Here is a 22088-nt window from a genome sequence, read left to right as displayed (position 1 = left end):
CCAGCACTCCCTAGCTATACTCACAATACAGTATCCTGAATTCAAAAATAATTCAATTTTATAGCAAATCCCAGACACTAAGAGATTTTACCACAGAATATTCTGTGTGGTCATGAAGTGAAAGGAAACTCTTACTCCTTGTCCCATCTTCTCCCCAGCTCACTTTCCAATAATAATACGAGAACCCCACAAAAAAAATTTTTTTTAAAGTAGGTGATTAAACAAACTATGTTTATGGGTTTCACAGAATTTCCATGAGAAATGAAAATAAATAAAGTATGAGTGTTTTTTTCTTCAAAAAATTAAAAACTTCTTAGACTTAAATAGGAAAATCAGGTATTTCTTTTTTAACTTTTACATAATTCTTACCATCTTCATTTAAAAACAGTTTGTTGAATCTTAATCCACTTGGCTCTTTCCCAACATATCGATGCACATATTCTGTTCCAAGATCATTAACAGCAATGGCATATTTCAAAGGTTTTACACAGGACTGAAGACAAAATGGAACTTTGGTATCTCCAATAGAATGCCTATTTAAAAGTAGATTTAAAAAATAATTAAAATCAACTAGAAAAAAATGTTGGAATAACTGGAGTTATTTTTACATTTTAATTCTAATTTACAAAGGTTTTCCCATAATTTGACCACAAGTTTACTTGGCTATCAAAGAATAAATATAAATTTTAAGAATACTGCAAAAAGGGCAAAAGCTTAAAGGTACTCAGGTAATAACATGGTTCAGAATTAGAAAATAAATAAGTAATATGAAAAATTTCCTCAGAGGGCAAGAGGGGTACAGCTCTCCCTATGCCTACCTGTGTTCAATCATATAAAATGAACTGGACCTTTTACAAATCAGTCAGTCACCACTTTCTCACTCAGCTTCAACCATGGCTACACCAGTTAGTTTTTAAACAGCTCAGTTTGGATTCAATAGCATTCTCAGAGTGACCGTGCTCTGAGACCTTGACTATAAATGCTTCATCCTACGAACCGTATCTATCCACATTCCAGTCCTGTTCAAAATAAACAGCACCCAGTTTTATAAACTGTATTGGAGCTGGCATGAATGGCACCATTATTACCATGTATCTAAACAATGGAACAAAAAGAGAGCTTTATGTTTCCAAATTGGAATGCACCTGAAGTACAGAATAGGTTTAAAAATGGAAAAAATGACTGACCCTATTATAATGTAAGCTTCACAGGGACAGAGATCTTTGTTTTATTCACTGGCATCCCAAGTACCCTGGACTATGTCCCAATACAGACCAAACATTCATTCATTCAGAGTGAAATTCATTCATAGTGAAACTGGGTACTACTGATAACCACCCCTGGGCAAAATGGGGTTAGAGGAGGTATCAAAGGGCAAAGAAACATCAGAGGGCAACTTACCTCTAAGTATGTTATGGAATATAAATACGAATGTATAGATAAGGAAACTATATGTGCTTCCTACCATATTTATAAATAGTTTCTAATTCAGACTGTTGACTTCAACTTGACCATCATTCTAAAATCTGGCAAGTACCTGCCTTATTACCTTTGGATTAAAAAATATATGTATGTTCTAATCCAAAGTCAACTTCTAAAATTCTCTAGATAAGTAACCTAAGAAATCATCTCTACACACAGAGAATGTTTAAGAGAAAAATCATGTGCAAGCCTTGCATTATCATTTCCTCCAAATACAAAAACAGGACTCACTCCCTATTAGAATTTGGTTCATAAGAACAAAGCCATGTCTTCTCATGTATTTATGTCCTTTCATATCACCCAACATTTAATTCAACACACGAGGAGTGGTTAGTACATTTTACAGGCCCAGATGAGAACAGAAGTCTGTCACAATGGAAAGAACGGCAAACTACAAGAGACCCAGGTATTAATTTTACCTCTGCCAGTATTAGATGAATTTTGAGCCTCAAGATACCTTAAGAATGAATGGACTAAGCCATTATGTCTTTTTATTGTATTATTTGAAGAAGATGATTAGTAAAAATAAAAATATCACTTGGAAGGTATAGAAGACTGAGAATTATAAAGCTAAATGACTTGTAGTTTTAACAAAATTTAGGATAAAATTACATCACTGACATAGGATTCATCAAGCTGTATACATTTAGGAGTTTATACCTTATTTTATGTAAGTAACATTTTATTTAAAAAGAGATAATACCTTAGTAAGAAAACATAAAAGGAATACAAAAGTTATAATTCTGAGCTAAGTCTTCAAATGAATTTAAAAAATGGATTTTTCTTTTTTGGCATAATTTTCCTGACTTGACAAAACCAAATTATAACATGATAATAAATCCTAATATCCGACTCACGGCATAATAGTCATTCTTGAAAAAAAAAATTCCAGAATTTCATTAATTTTTCAAGGGCCTCATGTAATTCATTGATTTTAAAACCAAATCATTCTCTTTGAAGTGCCTTCACATCATTATCCTTTTTATAATTCTGCTACTAGGACGTCATTTGTCAGTAGCTCTGCCTATAGTATAAGCACTTCCCAAAGATTGCTTTCATGGATTTTATGAGATCCTGCAAATTTGAAAATGACTTTTCACTTTGCAAATGACAGACAGAAATACCCCATTATCATATTATACTGTCTTAACAATCATGGCACTTATATCAGGAGCATGAGCAACAAAGGCAGTGGGAGGCTGAGTAACTAATGTTAAGTTGAAAAATGGAAACCAATTTTATTAGTGGTCAATACATTAGTGAAAAATTTCATGTTCTGACAAGTCTGCTTTTCCTAATGAAATTATAATTGCAGGTACTTGAACAATAAATACTTAAACAACAAGACTACAACTGTGAATGAGATGATATGCCTCATAAAATTTAGTATAGACTATTTCATTTGAGTTTTTAAAAATTAAATTAAAATCTAAACTTATTTTCTTTCTTGAATTCCTATGTTAACGGCTAATTCCCACCACCACCATTTTCCCTCATGCTCACTGTTACACAAAATTTAAGGCTTCAAGTTGGTTTTCATGAATTTAAAATAAACTCACCTCTGTCCATCTACTGTACACACAGACACACCCCACAAATCAGGACTGAACTTGGCTAGCTGAGGAATATAATCTGCAACCTATACAAAATATTGGGAAAAAATTAACAGAATATAGGCAGATAATATTTCTTCTACCAAAAAATTTACTTTAAGTTAGCTTCCACTAATGAAGAATTATTTTATAGCACAGAGTGGGTTTGTGGTCTTTTATAATAACATTCATAAAAACTAAGGGCAACAAAGACTTGAGGATTACAGATAAGATCTAACTGATTTCTGCCAGTCTCCATCACCCTGTACGTTTTCCAATGTATTCTCAATTCCTACGAAAGCACAGTCTAAAAGAAGAACTAAGATTTGACTTTTTTTTTTTTAAGTTAAATAGAAAACTTCTTTAATCAAAGTCATGGTAGCAGGGTTTCATTATCTAAGAACCTTCAATACAAAGAAAAAATAAAATAGTCCTTAGTATTTTATTTAGAGAATTTTTAAAACTTAATGCTCGAGAATATCACATCCATAGAAATTCTTAAAATACTCTTATTATTAATGAAAGAGGTAAAAGCCATTTCCATCATCTGAAAATCAAAAAGAATTCTTAAGACTTCTTTGTAGCCCAAACAACAAAGCTGAATATTTAAAATACTTTTAAAGTATTTAATCCAGTAGTTTCGCTTGACTTAAATTTCTTAACTAGCAAAGGACAAGAAAACTCTACAACTTGAATTTCTATACAAGTTAAGCTAAATAAATTGACTGGTTTAGGAAAATATTCACATCAAAAATGTTACCTTTCCTCCAGACTGCTTTTTAGCACTTTCAAATAACTCATCAATGTGAGAGGTAAAAGACATAAAGTCAGGAATGACAAACTTTCTTCTAAAGGCTTGTGTCAACAAAACAATGTTGCTCTGAACACATCTGTGGAATGTGAGAAAAACATTAATTGACTAGGTGCCTTTCAAATATTAGTCCTAGGTAATAACAGTATTACTTAGGAGAGTATTTAAACAATAGAGAAAATACTCATTTTATGTAACTAAAAATCTATAAATTATACTTTCTGTATTATTTTCTTCCCTTCAAGCGGTCTTTCATGCAGTTGCTTGTAAGCTGTGAACAAGTTAAAGGAATAAATTGCCTAAAAATTGTGTCAAAGATTAAAATAGCAGAGCATCTACCAGGGTAAATATCAAGAGCATCTAAAGACAAGTTTCTTAGGCCACCAAGGATGACAAGCATTCAGTATGACATCTGGTTAACAAAAATTGGACTGTAATAATGTTATAGTTGAAATCTTGTTTATCCATTAGGTAACCTCAGGCATATATTCCTCAGTTCCTATATAACTATTAGTAGTATTTCATAAAAAAAATTAAACTTTTTATATTTTAACATATTTTCCCTGAATTACAGTTTGAAAAATTTCTATTTCCCAGCTAACAAATGGAGATAAGATCTTTAGATTAGAAAATACCTATTAAATTGCTTATAGTAATGTATAATTTTAAATAAAATTATATATGAAGTAGTATAGTAATTCACTTCATATGAATACCCAAAAACATGGAATCATATTGTTTTTTTTCACTATAAGATATATAATATATTGTAAAATAAAAAGGTCTCATTGTTAAAAACTATTTTAAAAGATATGTTAAACCATGTGGATGGGAGAGCAGGATTCAAATCTAATGATTTGAACATTCTGCTTTGTTCTAGAAAGTGCTTAAGCCAGAAAACCAGTATATTAATCTAACCATAAAGAAGAGCTTTGTAATGTTACAGCGAACCGTCTTCTAAGCTCATCTTCTCAACAGTCTCAGTAATTCAGTAAGAGAAACTTAAGCCACTAACTATGGTAAGTTATGTAACTGGATTCCTCAAAGGTCAATGATGTGATACTATATTAGCTTCTTTGGGAAGAAAAAAACCATCCAAATTGGCTTTTTTTTTTTTTAAGTGAGTTTGAAATACTATTCATCTGTTCAACCCTGAAAACATCAACATTTTGAGAAAGATGATTTCCTTACTTTATGGGTATGAAAACTGTACCTGCAAGTAAATAACTTGCATCAATTATAAATAGATAAATGAAGAAAGAAGAACGAGACACTCAGTATTTTTTAGTTTGTGGTGAATGAGAAATTTTCATATCTCAGTATTTTAATTGTTCTAAATGAAACATCAAATTAAAATTAAAAGCCAGATTTCATTTTAAACTATTAATTTAAAAATCAGAGAATATACTCACTTGGTCAGTATAAAATTATTGATTTAAAATAATACAGGTTATTTCCAATGATGAAGATGTGCCCCAAATACAGCATGAAAAAACTATAGTCCTACTTTCCATTATTAACCAAAAGAGAAATAATGGGACATCCTAGAGATAACAAATATTTACTTCAATAAACTTTGATAAATTTTCTCATAGTTCCAATGTTAATCTAAAAATTAAGTGTGCCACTGATTTAATATTTGATGTTTTAAATAGCAATTCAAAAAATTTAAAAAATAAATAGCAATTCAATTTGGACATGAGAGTTGTAAGAAATGTACACTAAAGAACACATTTCTCAAAAGAAAAGAAGACAATTCCTAATCTTAGATCATTCTATCTGTATCAAACCTAAATCCCAATTTTTCAAAAAGCTAAACGTGAAAAAACACGAGGACTGCCAAACAAACTTAAAATTATTAACTTACTACTAACTAACTATTTAAAATTAATCAGCACTTTTAAAAGAAAGCTTTATAATTAACAAAACTGTACAGTCAGTGAAACTGGTTTGCTGTTTTTTAGCCCTCTATCAGAAGGTGCTGGTAAAGCTGTGGTAACTGACTTCAGGTGAATTACTGTGGCCAACACAAGCAATGTAACCATTCAGTGTCTACTGCAAACTGATGGAAATTACAGGTAGTCAATGTTTTTCATTGGGAGTTATGTGAATACAGATGTCATGAATGGAACTAGAAAATTAGAAGTCCTATACAAAAATGAATTCTGAGAAGGAAGGGCTCATATTTTTCAGCAAGTCACAAATTTCTCATGCTTTGTTTAATTTGCTCATCAGTAAACTGGAAATAATAATCATCTTTTCATCTTAGAAGTTTATGATTAACTATAATGCACATGTTTTACAGAGTATCTCATAATTTTTCATCAGTAAAATAACATAATAGAAAAATCAAGCAATATACAAATGCAAAGACTATCATTCATTTTCCTCCGAAACAGAAAAGACCAAAAGAATTATGATCACACATAAAAATAGTTCTAATATTTGTATGGTTAAAAAATGCATAAATAAATAAGGCATTCATTTTCAACACAATTTTTCCACTTCGATTAGTTTTAAGGATTATTAGCATTAAAAACAATTAATTAACTAAATGGGTACAGGCAGTCTCCAACTTTCAAATAGATTATGCTCCAAACAGTATGCTTAGAACTAATTTTCCCTTAAAAAAAAAAAAAATCATATGTAACAACTGTTTCTCAGATTACCCTCAAAGGCTAAATATATTAACCAACAATGTTTTTTAGGTTTTTTAAGTAAAATATCAAAATACTGACTTCAACCAAGTCAGACGTTTTAATTACTTCATTCTAGAGATGAAAAGAATTATGCCTATACACTGAGATTTTTCCACTGCCTATTCATATAAAACACTAAGCATCTGTCAAGTTGGGAACTGCCTATATCACAATCATCAATTTTTAAAAATTGGATTAGTATTTAAAATATGGTAATTGCTATTCTTTTATGTAATTATGGGCAGAAAACTTTATGCTTATGTTTTCTAGCTTCATGATCAGTATATTTAAGTTACTTTTAATTTCATATTTAAACAATGTGTTTATAAAGCATAAAAAATTTTAAACAGTACTAAAAAGGTATAAAATACCGCTTTCATTTAAAATTCCAAAGCAATTCCTCATGCCTATTATCAACAGATTTACCACCCATCTCTGACAACCTCATTCTCAGATACACTAAACTAACCTCAGAAGGCACCATAATCAAGAATACTTTGCTCAGACAGTTCACGAACACTAAAAATAATACTTATTGCAAAGGCATAGCTAACCATAAATTATTTCCTCCCCTCCACAAAGAAACATATTTTGAGGATTCAAAATTCCTAACATGAGTTCCAACATTAACCTAAAATCTATACTTTATAAGATCAGCTGAGTAGCAGGATCAAGAGTCTTGTGGTGAAAAGATAAGAATCCAAAACTATCAGCAGTGCTTCAAAGCAGGCCAGGAAACTCTGTGAAGGACCTCAGTTGAATACTTATACCTTCAAATGACTTAATATTCTAGGATATCCTAGGCGATATCTCGGACAAATCAAGTCCCCAAAAGAAAATAAAAGAAAAATAAGTAAAAATACACATATACATGAAAATTCATTTTCAAGGTAGATGCTGGAATTCTTTGGATCTACCTCAACTTACCCCCATGGTCTAGAAAAAGGCTAGGGTTAAAGTAGTGTTTATAGTTTTATACTGGTTCTTACCTAATTCTTAGAAGTTTAAAATATGATTTACCTCCTTGGGATTCATTATAAACATATTATCTTTTAAATCATTAAGAAGTCAGACAAGTAGGAATACATTAATGAAGATAAATCATAAATAAACAAATATAGGAAAATCAAAAAAAGCATGCTCATTCAATCAAATCAAGGCATTAATATCCAAAGTGTCTTCAGTTTTTAAATATTTTGAAGGGGAAAAAAAAGTAGTCAAAAGCCTATGTATTAATATGTCTGAAGAGAGGAGAGAAGCAGACACTGGAGATATGTAAATCTAAGGAATACATGCTGTCTGAAGCCTTCTCATTTTATGATGTCATCTAAGTCACCTTGTAGGAAAGAAACAGAGACCCTACTGAAAAAGCCTATTAATACATGCAGATGAACTGGAGGATCAATTTAAGCTATTACAAGAATGTGCTCTCTTCAAACTGAATGCAATCTCCAGATACTGTAAATTGGAAACATCCATGCCTACATTGCCTCAGAGCAGTTTCAAGGAAGTCTTTTAGCCCCTATGTAATATAGAACGTTATGCGCACCACGTTCTTCAAGCAATTGATGTTTATAAATTCCCCCTTTTTTCAGTTACACAGGAAGCACTGGCCTTCAAAAATGCAATTTTGTTTTAAAAGAAAAATCAGCATATAGCATAGCAAATCACCATTAAAGGTTTGGCAGAAATTTTTACTTTTTAAAAAGATCTTTGTCTAGCATGACACCATCTGATGTTGTTTGAAGAGTTAATCTTAACATATCCATACACTCTTTCAACCTGGGATCAGACGTTCGCAATCCTGTAGATTTGAGTGCCTGTTTTTAAAAAAATAAGAGTTTGTAAATACATAGTGCAAATAATGTATATGCTTATTCCAACTACAAGTTTTTATTCCTGTATATAAAAACTTCTACCCAGGACCTGAATATGTATATGGGCATTTTAGTGTCACTATTACCCACTTTCTGGACAAGTTTGTCATTGTTTCTTTCATTTTCTTTCACTGATTACCTTGAAATGAGCATGATGAAAATTTAAAACATAGTAAGAGAAACAGTGTCAGCCAGAATCTACATGTCAGATGACCTTTAAAACTACATTTCAATATTACTGTTTTTATTCCGTATTACTATTTTTAAAAAGTTTAGGATAGAAAAATATAAAAACTTACTGTAATAAATTTATGAACAGGTATTTTCTCTTGTCCTTCTGCAATTGTATAGAACAGCAAATCTTCCAAGCTAGGTAATAGACCCTGTTTTATTTTACTAAAGGGGAGAAAAGAAAACAAAATTAATCCATGTGTGAACCGTCTAATGGATTTTAGGTATATTCATCACTGAACAATCAATCACTGAATCAGACTACAGCTGAGCTAATCTAATCATCAAGACTACTGTCATGATAAATGCAAATTTACCAAAATCAAACCAGTATTACTGAAACCACACTGAAAAAGTAAAAGAGGATTTATTCATGAATACAGATATTTTTAATCCCAGGTCTTAAAATCTTGATTACCATTTCTAGTGGTACTAATGCCTAGTCATCTGTTACGGTGCTACCCTCTGTATAGCCTAACACAACACTCCATATTAATTATAGAGATCAGGAAATGTTCAGGTAAGAAGAGTCAACACTTTCTTCTGTTTTTATTTTTTTTTAAATATTATGACTACATTTATTTTTTTTTTTTAATTTTTTTAAACATTTCATTTATTTATGAGAGACAGAGACAGAGAGGCAGAAACATAGGCAGAGGGAGGAGAAGCAGGCTCCATGCAAGGAGCCCAATGCGGGACTCGATCCCGGGAATCCGGGATCATGCCCTGAGCTAAAGGCAGAGGCTCAACCACTGAGCTACGCAGATGTCCCCAATGACTATATTTATATATTAAAATAGTTAACCTAATTGTAAAATCTGGGAGAGACAGCAATTACATACTGGACAATAAATTCAGTTTTTGAATCCTAGCTATAATACTTACTAGTGGAGTCACCTTGGATAAATTAAAGTACCTTTCCATGATTCAGTTTCCTCATCTGAGAGGAGATAATAGTGCTTATCTCAGGGTCTTTGTGAGGATCAGCTGACTCAAACGTTCAATACATTTAGAATGCTGACTGGCAGAGAATAAGTACTCAACTGATGGTAATTGTGAATATTTCTAAAGTGATCTAGGCTTACATATACAGACTAAATGCCACAAATCACAAAGACAACTGTTAGAATAAAATTTTTTACCATAAAAAAGACATTAAAATCTTAATTAACTAATAAACTAGTTTAAGGTATCATAATTAACCAAACAATTAAATAAGAAATTCTTTCCTATCCATTGAAAAGCTTTCAAGTAAACAAATTATAATGAACTTATAAAATGTGGAGGTTTTTTTTTACTTCTGAGACTATAATCAACACATTCCAATATTCTAAATATCAATTACTAAATATTATAGTGATGTTACAAGGATTACAAATCTAAGGTTAAATGATCTCTTCCTCACCTATCAGTATTTATTAAAACAGGAGGGAGAAATACAAATACGTGTGTCTGTGTGTGTAAAATATTCTGGAAAACTTTAATCTGTATTTCAAGAAAGAAAATTAAAAAAAAAGGAGGAATGGAATACTCATTTTCTTAATTTTAGAACTTAATGGAGAACAATTCTGTACTAGCCATAGGTATAGTATCAAGTTTCACAGGAAAACTGTATATATTACTTTTGTAAAATAAACTGTTACACAACTCAAATCTGTTTAAAAGTGTTTTTGTACTGTTAAAAAGAACTTTTCTAGGTATCTAAATATTTCCTGGATTACCCAATTACTTAATTGTTCCATACTTGAGTAAGACCATATGTACTAATTTCCTAATGTAATTACTTCCCTATTATTAGCAGTCCATACAGTTCTATCTTAAAAGACAACAGAGTATAATGTTGGCTCACAGAACATCAACAGTGTTACATGCACATATAAAATTTCTCCTGAAAGAAACATTAATGTTGGTATTAACATCATTTAAAGTTGCTTTAAAAGCTGTTACAGGGCAGCCCAGGTGGCTCAGCGGTTTAGTGCTGCCATCAGCCCGGGGTATGATCCTGGAGACCCGGGATCAAGTCCCACATCAGGCTCCCTGCACGGAGCCTGCTTCTCCCTCTGCCTGCCTCTGCCTCTGTCTCTCTCTCCTGTGTTTCTCATGAATAAAAAAAATAAAATCTTAAAAATAAAATAAATAATAATAAAAGCTGTTACAACAACTTTTAGTTTTTAGAGTGACCTTTAAAATGTATCAATTTCATGCCAAAGTTTTTAAAAACTAACACATCGGATTATCATAACTTAATGACATATCCTGGAAATATGAATTTCTTTTTAAAATTTTTTATTGGATTTCAATTTGAATTTCTATATATATAATGGAAACAGAGGTTCAGATAGGTCAAGAAGCTTCCAAGACTACACAGTGGCAAAAATGGGTTTAGAACCTAGTTCCCTGAATCCAGAGTCCAAATTATTCACCATTACAGTATACTGGCTCTCAAATTTATTAGCTAGTTATTATTTTCATAAGGTTCAATTTTTCTAGATCTTACCCTGATCCAAAATCATTAAACAGCATTTAACAATTCTGATGGCTTAATATTTTTTAAAAAACTGAGCTAGCCATCAAAACATCAGTGGAAAAGAACATACCAATTATTTACAGAAAATGGTTTGTCAAATAAACCTCAGATACCGGTAGTTTGTCATTTTAAAAAACTGCAGAATAAGCTTTCTATGTATCTACCACACCAGTAAATGGTATTTGCTTTGCCTAAAAGCTAAGTAAGTAACATATACTCTTCTTTAGCTTATGGTACAGAGCACAAAAAAATTTCAATGACCATGTTATTGTCACAGCTAGAAAAAGGTTAATATTTACTTGCTTTTGGATGAGACTAATTTTTATCCATATAAGAGAGATTCAAGTCATCTCTAAAAAGATGTGCTCACAAAATAAATGGGTCAAAATTGATTTTTAAAAAATGTACTGCCTATCTCAGCATTTAAATCCTCTGACTCTGATCTGAGAATAAGTTAGCTTCAACACTCTGGTGAAAAAACGAATGGCAAACTTTCAAACAGGAAGAAATTACTCCAAAGGAGTAATTTAAGCTCCCCAGTCTGGTATTCAGTTCCCTATATTTGGCTTTGCACTACCTATTCTTAACTTATCACTTTTAATTATTTTTTTAAGATTTATTAATTTGGGAGATAGCAGACAAGCAGGGAGAGCAGTAGAGGGAGAGGGAGTGTCAGCAGGGAGTCTAAACCAGGGCTTAATCCCAGGACCCTGGGATCATGACCCAAGCCTAAGGCAGGTGCTTAACCAACTGAGCCACCCAAGAGCCCCAACTTATTTTTAATTAGACTCACAAACCTGTAAATAAATCCTATCTCATCTTTAATTTTTTTTCTATAGAAGCCTTCTGTTTATGAACCTCCTTTTCCTAACCCTTTAGGCCATCAATGATCCTTTTAATCAATCATTTTAGAGGGCTTCCCCCAACCAGATTTTCCATTCTTTTTTAGCATGAACTGGGCTGCATCACTAAGTTTGTTTGGTACTTTTCTTATACAGCCTATTATGTACTAAGCATTGGGGATATAAAAATGAATAAGAGTAAGGATGCTATCCAGGAGAGCCAAGACTACAGTAGTGTGGCAAGTACTGTGACTAGAAGCACAAGAAACGTATTAGGAAGTAAAAGTAGGCATTTAATTTTTTTAAAGATTTTATTTATTTATGCATAAGAAAGAGAGAGAGAGGCAATGACACAGGCAGAGGGAGAAGCAGGCTCCATGCAGGGAGCCCCATGCAGGACCCAATCCCGGGTCTCCAGGATCACACCCTGGGCTGAAGGCAGCGTCAAACCGCTGAGCCAGGGAAGCTGCCCTAAGCATTTAATTTTGTGTTGATGGATTGGGGAAATCAAGGAAGTATACTTTGTAACTAGGAGGAATACTGCAACTCTCCCTCACCAGTTCAAAATTTTAAGTTAAAAACTCTAGTATCAAATGAAAGAAGAAAAATAAAAAGCAAGTCTTTACTAAGAACTACAAAATGAGAAGAAAAAATTGAAACCAACTATATTGTTCTTTTTTGTTAAATTATGTTTCATATTATCTGACTTCTCTAAACTATAAACCTTCAAGGCTGGTGTATTACCTTCCTTAATTTTTTTTTTTATGGGGGTCAACCCCATGTAACTCAAATACATAGTATGGTCTGCTAAACCTTTTAGATAATCAAAACCTTTTTATCCCCCCACAACTAGGTTAAAAAAAAAAAATCAACAGAATCCAAAAGAATGGTATTTTTACTTATGTTGTTATTTTAAAACAATGACCTTTAAAAAAACTTGGGAGTTGTTTTTAGTTTATCATTTTGAATTTAAAGTAATCTGACTGGTAAGTGTCCATCAACACCAGGAAATTAGCAGATTAAACCAGTTGAGACTCATAGATACGGAGAACAGTAGTGGCTGCCAGAGGGATTGGGAGGTGGAGGCCAAAATGGGTGAAAGGGATTGAGAGGTATAAACTTCCAGTTATAAAATAAATAAGCTATGAGGATGTAACTTACAGCCTGGGGAACATCTTCAATAATATTGTATCAACTCTGTAAGGTGACACATGGCAACACATGGCAAGAAGTCTATCTTGCCATCAGCTCCCAATTCATACAAACATGGAATCCCTAGGTTGTACACACATATAATACTGCATGTCAATCATACTTCAAAAAAAGTAATTAATTAAATAAACCTATGGGATTGAAAGGTGAACTGATGGGAATTGACCATGTATCATATAAGTCTGACAAAGTGATGAATTCTGCTTATTCTCCAAATCATTTTGCCTCAAGGCTAATTAATGGTGTAATTTAGAAACAAAACCTTACATCCTGTAAGTCTTTACCTTTAGGAAAGAATCTCCTATCTTAAAACCTATGTGCTCAAATAAGGTTTACAGATAAGGACAGAGTCTCAAAGCCAAGCAACATGTCTAATGTCACACAATTCTTAAGCAGCTGGACCAGAATTAGTCCTGGAAAGCTGGTCTTTGGTTTCCAGTCCTGGATACTTCCTGGTATACCACACCAACTACACTCAGTAATCAGCCGTCCATTTTAGGAGGAATACCTGGAGTTCATTCAGAATAATGAAAGATAAGACTCCTTACATACTGAAGAATTTCTAACCAAAATGTTAATAGGGGAACTATGCTAGATAACTAAACTGTTGTTCCACCTTGTTAAAACTGCATCCTGTACAAGAAGTGAGGATGAGACTGTATTAAATAAGGGCTGCTGTTCTGTTGGACTTTACTGAACCATACTCAAGAGCATGCCAAAGAAGCACCAAAGCTATCTTTCTGTGAGGAAGTGGCCAGGCTGTCCCTGATGTCTAACCACCTACTCTTTCAGTCAAGTGTCCTTTAATACATCACTCTAGTTGTAAAAATACAGATATTATGTGAATTGTTACTGTAATCACTTTAATGCAATACTAGAAATGATGTCTTTGAAATAACTAAAATATATAGGTATAAGTTAATGAAAGGCCGACTTTAGCTATACAAAAACAAAACAGCTCTGAAAATGGAAAGTGCTATATATTCTAAGGTAAAAAATTCTAGTCAAGGAAACAGGCAGAGATGAATAACAATTTGCAGGGTATATAACAGAAGAGAAAAAACATCAGCTGGAGAGATGAGGTTTTCAGGTTTCTTCCAATCTTGTACCTAAAAAAGTAATCAATTCAGTACAGTATTTTGTTGACCTAACTGGGGATGAAAAAACTAAGTCCTAATATTGTATGAACTTTAGTCATTTAGTTAGGCCATTTAGTATATGTGGCCAACTTTTAAAATATGTAAAATCAGGTGGAATTAGATGTCTTTAAAGTCACTTCCTATTCTAATTCTCAGTTTTGAGCTGCTAAAAATAGATGTCCCCTAAAGACTTTAAACTTTACTCACTTAGGATATATTTATATACACACACACAGCATCTATATTCACACATTTTACACATAAAGCCTAATTATCTGAATTCTTTTAATTTGTTATAAAACAAAAAAAATACATTTTTTCTCGTTTATTTTATTGCAAGAATATAGCATATAACACATAAAACATAATAAAATATGTATTAATTGACTGTTTAAGTTATTGGTGAGGTTTCTAGTCAATAGCAGGCTATCAGTAATTAAGTTAGGCCAGGGCAAGGCTCGACACCTTGACACCCTAACCTCCCCATTATTCAAGGGTCAACTATACTTATAAGGAGAAATCTTAATAACTCTAAAGAGGCAGGAAAAACAATGTCCATCTACAACTGCTTATGTCATTTCAGTTTATTTTCCTTGAATACTTTTTCTAAGCATTTTTTTTTTTAAGTATCACTATTTTTTAAGTATCACTTGAGATCATACTACACAGAATATTTTGTATTCTAACTTTTGGCTTACCATTTTCTTATACCCCCAAAAGTATCCCTATACATTTTATTTTTTAATTTTTAAAAAAAAATTTTTTATTTATGATAGTCACAGAGAGAGAGAGAGAGAGAGAGAGAGAGGCAGAGACATGGGCAGAGGGAGAAGCAGGCTCCATGCACCGGGAGCCTGATGTAGGACTCGATCCCGGGTCTCCAGGATCGCACCCTGGGCCAAAGGCAGGCGCCAAATCGCTGCGCCACTCAGGGATCCCCTCCATATACATTTTAAATGACTAAATAAGAGACTCTCAGATGGACGTACCCTAATTTACTTAACCATTCCACTAATGTTGAACACAAGTTTTTCTCCACTCTTCACTAGTATGCATAATGCTGTGCTAAAAAATATTAGTGAATAAATCTTTCCACAACTCAGTTTGTATGTATATATAAAGTTTCATGTAATTTAAAAACTGTTCTCAAAAAGTCTCTACTTTTAAGAACTCCAACCAAGGATTTAAGTGCCTGTGTCACTCAGAATACCCTCATGAAGATAACTTAAAAATCTTTTTTAGGGGCACCTGGGTGCCTCACTTGGGTTGAGCATCTGCCTTCAGCTCAGGTCATGACTTCCAGGTCCTGGGATTAAGCCCTGAGTTGGGCTCCCTACTTGGCAGGGGAATCTGCTTCTCCCTCTCCCTCTCTCAAATAAATAAATCATATATTTAAAAAATATATTTGTTTAGGGGCACCTGGGTGGCACACTTGGTTAAGTGTCTGGTTCTTGGTTTTTACTGAGGTCATGATGTCAGGGTTGTGGGATGGAGCTTCACACTCAGTGCAGAATCTGCTCGAGATTCTCTTTTCCCTTCCCTCTAATCTTTAGAAGTCTGTAATGGAAATTAGTAGGCAAAAAAATATACATATATCCAAATCCTGAAAGCCATCAACTTATTGTTCATCATGCAATATCAATAGTTCATGCTTTAAAATTAGCATTCACTATAAAGTTTTCTTTAGTAATCAGTAAGCAATAATGTTACATACCAACCAGAGAATACTTCCCAAAAGGAAGCCAAGAGGACAAATTAACATGCTTTTACTGCCATTGTAGGTAGCCAGGAAAATCACTAAGCACAATAATTAGTCATTTGCACCGTGTCTCATAACCAAAGCAATTTTATACCTGAGTAGATGCCAGGATAACATAAGTGTCTACCTGCAAGCTATTTAACTCACTTAGAGCTATCAATAGTTAGTAACTATTTTTATTAATACATGCTTACTCAACTTTCTTAAGCATTCCTCTTACTAGCAAATGACTTAAAAGGTGTTAAGGGCAGACAGGCAACTCCTTGATTTATACAGGATTTAAAGACTGAGCGCCTGAAAGAAATGCAAATCCTACAATCAGACTTTCAGTTTCTACAGCCATAATTTTTCTTCACTTCATAATCACAAGGAAGTAATATATCTTTTTACATATTTCAAGTAATTTTTAAAAACTCAAACCTACATTTTCAGCTAAGTTCTCTTCAAGATGACATTTATGGTTTTTTAGACTAAAATAGTGCCCCACCCACCCATTACTTTTCCCTACCTACTGCCTCATTTAAAAACTGAATTAAATTCGGTAGTCATTTCCTGAGTTAGCTGATTTTGAGGCAGGCAGACTTCTTTGTAAACAGTAAGGCCTGAAAAGCAGCAGCTAAAACTCAAAGAAAGTAAAGTTTGAGATCTAATTCACGCTTTCAGTGAACTTCATCTAAAAATAAGAAGCATGCAGTTTATTAATTACAGATCACCACAGATATTTCTATGACTAAATAGATGTGTGTGGTTTAATATAAACATTAGGCTGCCAAAATACTGTGGTATACATTACAACTAGCCATTAAAAAGTAAACAAAAACTCACTAATAAACTGTAACCTACAAAAAAATTTTAATAGAATCACAAATAAAATCAGAGGGGTTCACTGAGAAGCCCCCCATTAAATATACTCTCAATCCTGACTTTCAGTGAATTGGAAATATGTTCACTTTTACAAATTAAAAGCAAATGCATTATTAAAGGATGAGATAATTTGTCACCTATTTCCAGAGGCTCTTTCACTTTGAAATTATCTGTATCTGTCAAATAGTGTCTCAACTTCATTATCAGTACTGTTGTATAGACCCAATTCAGTGTTTGCTGAAATGCATTTAATCTTACTTTGAGATCCAATTATCACAGCATACAATATGATTCTTTTCCCCTCACTTTCCCTTTTGTCCCTCACTTTCCCTTTAATAAATATGAACTACCAAAATAAGTCACACAATCTGAAGCTAGCTGAAAATATTTGCTTTCACTATATACATATTTATATAGTGAAGAATTATTATCTATATAAATACATATTAGAGATTAATAGAAATATATTAGATATAAATATATATATTAAAGATTTCATTTTATTTAGAGAGCAAGAGCATGCAGGGGGGAAAAGGCAGCGAATGAGGGAGAAGCAGATTCCCTGCTGAGCAGGGAGTCCACTCAGGACTGAGAGCTCTGAGTTGGATCCCAGGACTCTGAGATCATGACCTGAGCCAAAGGCAGACGCTTAACCCACTGAGCCATCCAGGCGCACCTTGATAGATCTTTAATTATGCACATTTAATTTAAAATATATTTTTAAGTGCCAGGACTTTGTGTAGATGAGCCAACATTCAATTACTGACTGCATCATGGATATGCAGTTTTTGACAGATACCATCAAACCACCCTCCAAAATTAGCTGAACTAATTTATACACCCACTAGCAATGTAAGAGTTCCTATTGCCCACACCCTCCGCATCATTTAACCTAACATCTCCCAATCTGATGGGGGAAAAATGATCTTGTTGTTTTAATGAATACTGTATCCTGTATTGTCAATACTGTACTCTGTGTAAATTACCTGCTTACTAAAGAGCCTACATGTGCTGATGTTTTCCCAGCCTAGTCCTTTCTGTCTTAGGCCCAAGCAAAAGGTAACAAAAATGTCCCTCATCCCCACCTGCTAGTCCTTTTCAGGGACTCACTAAGAGAGGATACACATTTCTGAGCTTTACAGAAATGAAAGCATGGCATGCTTGATGGAGAAGTGTATAAAATGTCCATGTTGGGCAAGCACTTGGCATAAAGGTTAATCAAGAATACTGAATGCTACAGCATGGTTTGTGATTTTGATATAGTGCTCGTTCCAATCTGTATTGGTATTCTGGAAGAAGAATAGTAGTTTGAAATTGAACTCTAGAATTAACTTCAAAACAGTATACAAAATAGATTGAAATGGGACAGAAGAATGACTATTGGGATACAGATTTTAAATTTGGGTCATCAAACGTGTAGAGATAAATATGAGAAAAGAATCTGGATAAAAGATCAAATATCACCATAAGAGTCAAAGCTGAGAGAAGGCACATGCTGTTGAGAAGGCAGACAAGTGAGAAAGAAGCTAAGGCTTTTAGCCTCACAGTTTACTCAATGAACAATCCTAAAAAAGAGCCAGGGAAGCAAAGAGAACAATTTAAAAAAAGAAGAGAGTCAAGCTCTCTTGACTGTAAAAGGAGAGTCCAGTAGCTCAGCGGTTTAGCGTCTGCCTTCAGCCCAGGGTGTGATCCTGGAGTTCCGGGATCGAGTCCTGCATCGGGTTCCCTTCATGGAGCCTGCTTCTCCCTCAGCCTGTGTCTCTGCCTCTCTGTCTCTCATGAATAAGTAAATAAAATCTTTAAAAAAAAAGAAAGAAAGAAAAAGAAAGAAAAGGAAGAAAGGAAGGAAGAAAAGAAGAAAGAAAGGAAGAAAGAAAGAAAAAGTCAGACGGCACAGCCTAGGATGACGCTGGTTCAAAGAATCTGACTACAGGAAAAAGATACGTAGGTTCTTTCCAGAATATAATATGGTAAGGGTAAAAAAATAGAACAAGTAAAGCAGGAAAGCAAATTTCTCAGCCACGTTAATTAGTAAAATTTCTATTGTTATTAAATTCACTTTGAGCCTACTGGTAAGCACGCCAAAAAGATAAACAGTGCAAATCAAATAGTTTCATATAAGTCTAATAATTTCTCAAGATAAATTTTTTCTAGAGACTGAAAAAAAAACAAAAAACAAAAATTTCTCACGTGTGAGCCTAAAATTCAGAGACCAATTTCGTTGCCAGGTTATTTAACAGATAGGTAGCGTTTAACACATTATCAAATATTGTCCTAAGCCTTTTGCAAAAGGTCAATTCATTTAATTATATCACATGGTTATTTCTTTTAATAATCCTCCATAAAACCTGGCAGAGGCCTGAGTCCTGGCATTCCAGATGGCTTGCTGACGGAGGGATGAACTATGCTTCGGAAGCTGAGCATTAGAAAGGATAACAGGATCAACTGAAGCGACCTCTCAGAACGAGAGAAATGTTTACAGCACAGAAACAAAAAGGAGTCAGAGGAGGAAAGCTACATTCGGAAACCAGAGCACTCAGGAAATAGCATCTTTAACAAGACTTAAAAATTTGTTGGCAATCTGGAGGCCAGTGCTCTTCAACTTTATGCGGCCCGGAGGCAGCTGGGGTTCACTCTTTAAATCGTGGACTGAGAGCCCTCAGGATTCTCCTGTACCCGGATGGCTCCTGAGCCAGTGTAGCTATTACTCCAAATTTCAGTGGCAGAAGAATAAACTCCTTTGAACGTATAAACAACATTAGCTTATTGGTCATTCAAACGCCCAGGGCATCTGAGCAAATACTCCTTCTTGAAGGACGCCCTTTTCTAGACCCGTTTTCTTCGCTGGTTAGGGTACAGTACAGAACCTCTTTTTTAATTTTTAAATTTTTATTTTTTAACACATCCTTGTTATTAGCATGAGCTCAAGTATTTCAAAGTGATTGATAGGAGAGGATTTCTTATTCAAGGGCAAAGGAGCTAGAAATTTCTGGGAGACATGTAAATCACAAAGGCCTAGTTTCCCATGCGATAAAAAAAAAAAAAAAAAAAAAAAAGTGAAAAGGGGGGGACGGCAAAGCCAGTGCAGAGACACCGACTGGAAGGCGTCATCGAGAGAATACAGCCCTTCGAGGGCGACTTTTTTTTTTTTTTAAAGATTTTATTTATTCATTCACGAGAGACACGGAGAGAGAGGCAGAGACACAGGCGGAGGGAGAAGCAGGCTCCCTGCGGGGACCCCGATGGGGACTCGATCCCGGGGTCACGCCCTGGGCCCAAGGCGGGCGCTCAAGCGCCCCCCCCCCCCCCCGCCCCGGGCGCCCGAGGGCGACTCCTGAACACTGGCGGTCGCGTCTTGCAGCTCCGGGGCCCCGGGCTGAGGCCCCGCGGACCCGACGACCCCGAGCGCGCGCGCTCCAGGCCCCGACAGGCGACAGGAAGCACCTTCCGCGAGTGTCGCTCCCGCGGCGTCCGCCGTCTCCCGAGGGAAGCCGCCCCGACGCCCCCGGGGCCCGGCCGCCGCACCCGGGCGGTCTCCCGAGGGGACGCGGCTCAGTCCGGGAAAGCCCGCGGCTGGAAAGCCTTGAGGAAGGCGCCCGTTTCAATCACGGGAGACGTTCCGCGGGCCTGAGCCTCGCGGCGCAGCGACGGGGACGGTCCCGGGGGACCCACGGGGAGGCGAGACCCAGCCCGTCGCCTCAGCCGGGCCCGCCGCCGCGACTCCCGGGCCACGCGGCACCGCGCTCCCGCTCGGGGCGAGCCGCCCGGCCGTCCGTCCCCACAGGAAGCGCGGGCCCCCACGTCAGGCGACATCCCCGCGGGGGGGCGGGGGGAGCACGCGGCGCGGCCGGGCAGCCGCGCTGAGGCGGGGGAGGGGAGGGGAAGGGAAGGGAAGCGGGGCCGGGCGGGCGGGGCGGCTCCTCACATGGCGCGCGCCGCGCAGGCCGCCGGCATCCCTTTCTTTCTCTGCCTCGAAGCCGCGCTCCCGTCCCGCCCGCCGCGGCGCCGACCGGGGCCCCGTCCGCGCCGCGGGGACACTCACTTTTCGCCCGAGGCCACGAGCTCCTTGCCCTCGCTGTTGCCGAACGCGTCCGCCTCCCCGGGGCCGTCCTGGGGGCCGGGAGCCGACGGCGCGGCGGGCGGCGACGCCCCGGGCTGCGGGGGCTGCGGGGGCTGCGGGGGCTGCGGCGGCTGCGGGCCGCCCTTGCCCAGCTCCTGCAGGATCTCCGACGGGGAGCCCGACAGGCCCCGCGCGGGGGGCCCCGCCGGCCGGACGCCCCCGCCCGCGCCCGCGCCCGCGCCCCCGCCCCACCGCGGGAGCAGCCGCGCGGCCGCCGGGCCCCCGCCCCGGGCACGCCGGCACTGCGCGGCGAGCGGCTGTGGCCGCCTGAGGGCGGCGCAGGCGGCGGCGGGAGGCCGCAGGAGCAGGTCTCGCAGCATCGCCGAGCCCCGCAGCCGCATCATGCCGCCGGCTCGGCAGCGGAGGATGCTCGGGGGCCGCCGGCCGCCTAGGGCGCAGGAGACGACGCGAGCGGCGACGTGGGTGTGGTCTCGGTTCCGGTCCCGCGGTCCCCGCCGCCGCCGCCGCCGCCGCCGCCGCTCCTGCCGCCGCTGCTGCTCCTCCAGCCGCCGCCGCCGCCGCCGACTCCGCACTGAGGCTGAAGCGCAGGGGAGGGCCCGAGACATTCCGCGCTCGCCCGCTGGGGGGCGGGAGGACGCGCGCGCCCTCCCCCTCCGCCCGCTCCTATTGGCTGGGATGCTCGACCCCGCCTCTGATTGGCTGCCGCCGCGGTCAAGTTCCATGGGCGCCGCTGCGTCAGGAGGCGGGCGGGGGCGGGGCCTGGTGACGTGCGGGGCGTGGGAGCCGGGCGGGGTGTGGCCGCGGCGGCCGCGAGGCTGCGCCGTTCGGAGCCGGGGCCCCGGGGGCGCGACCGTGGCGGGGCGCGGCGGCTGCGGTGCGGGGCCCGCGGGCGGCGGGGCGGGCGGAGCGCGGCGGGGCCGGGCTGCAGCACCTCCGGTGGCCGCGGGCCCGGGACGGCGGCGCCGGGGAGCC

At 37.6% G+C, this 22088-nt stretch overlaps 1 protein-coding gene across 4 annotated transcripts in view; it reads right to left on the bottom strand.

Moving 5' to 3' along the window:
• GLS (glutaminase) overlaps nt 1–21706 on the bottom strand; it is a 75120-nt gene extending 53414 nt beyond the window's left edge. For 2 of the 4 annotated variants that reach the window (XM_025442019.2, XM_025442020.3), the window contains exons 1-6: nt 21078–21705; nt 8761–8857; nt 8283–8404; nt 3835–3964; nt 3042–3121; nt 370–533 (exon numbers count right to left, since the gene is read on the bottom strand). In XM_025442019.2, the coding sequence (XP_025297804.1) occupies nt 370–533; nt 3042–3121; nt 3835–3964; nt 8283–8404; nt 8761–8857; nt 21078–21499 (1015 nt within the window). In that variant the 5' untranslated portion in view covers nt 21500–21705. Of the gene's footprint in view, nt 1–369; nt 534–3041; nt 3122–3834; nt 3965–8282; nt 8405–8760; nt 8858–20479; nt 20648–21077 lie in introns of those variants that run through there. The other 2 variants (XM_049106776.1, XM_049106777.1) reach the window with 2 other exon arrangements.
• Nucleotides 21707–22088: the final 382 nt, after the last annotated feature.

This window comes from Canis lupus, chromosome 37, assembly GCF_003254725.2.
Source record: "Canis lupus dingo isolate Sandy chromosome 37, ASM325472v2, whole genome shotgun sequence".
NCBI classification, from domain to species: Eukaryota; Metazoa; Chordata; class Mammalia; order Carnivora; family Canidae; genus Canis; species Canis lupus.
This window is presented reverse-complemented; position numbering and strand designations above follow the sequence as displayed.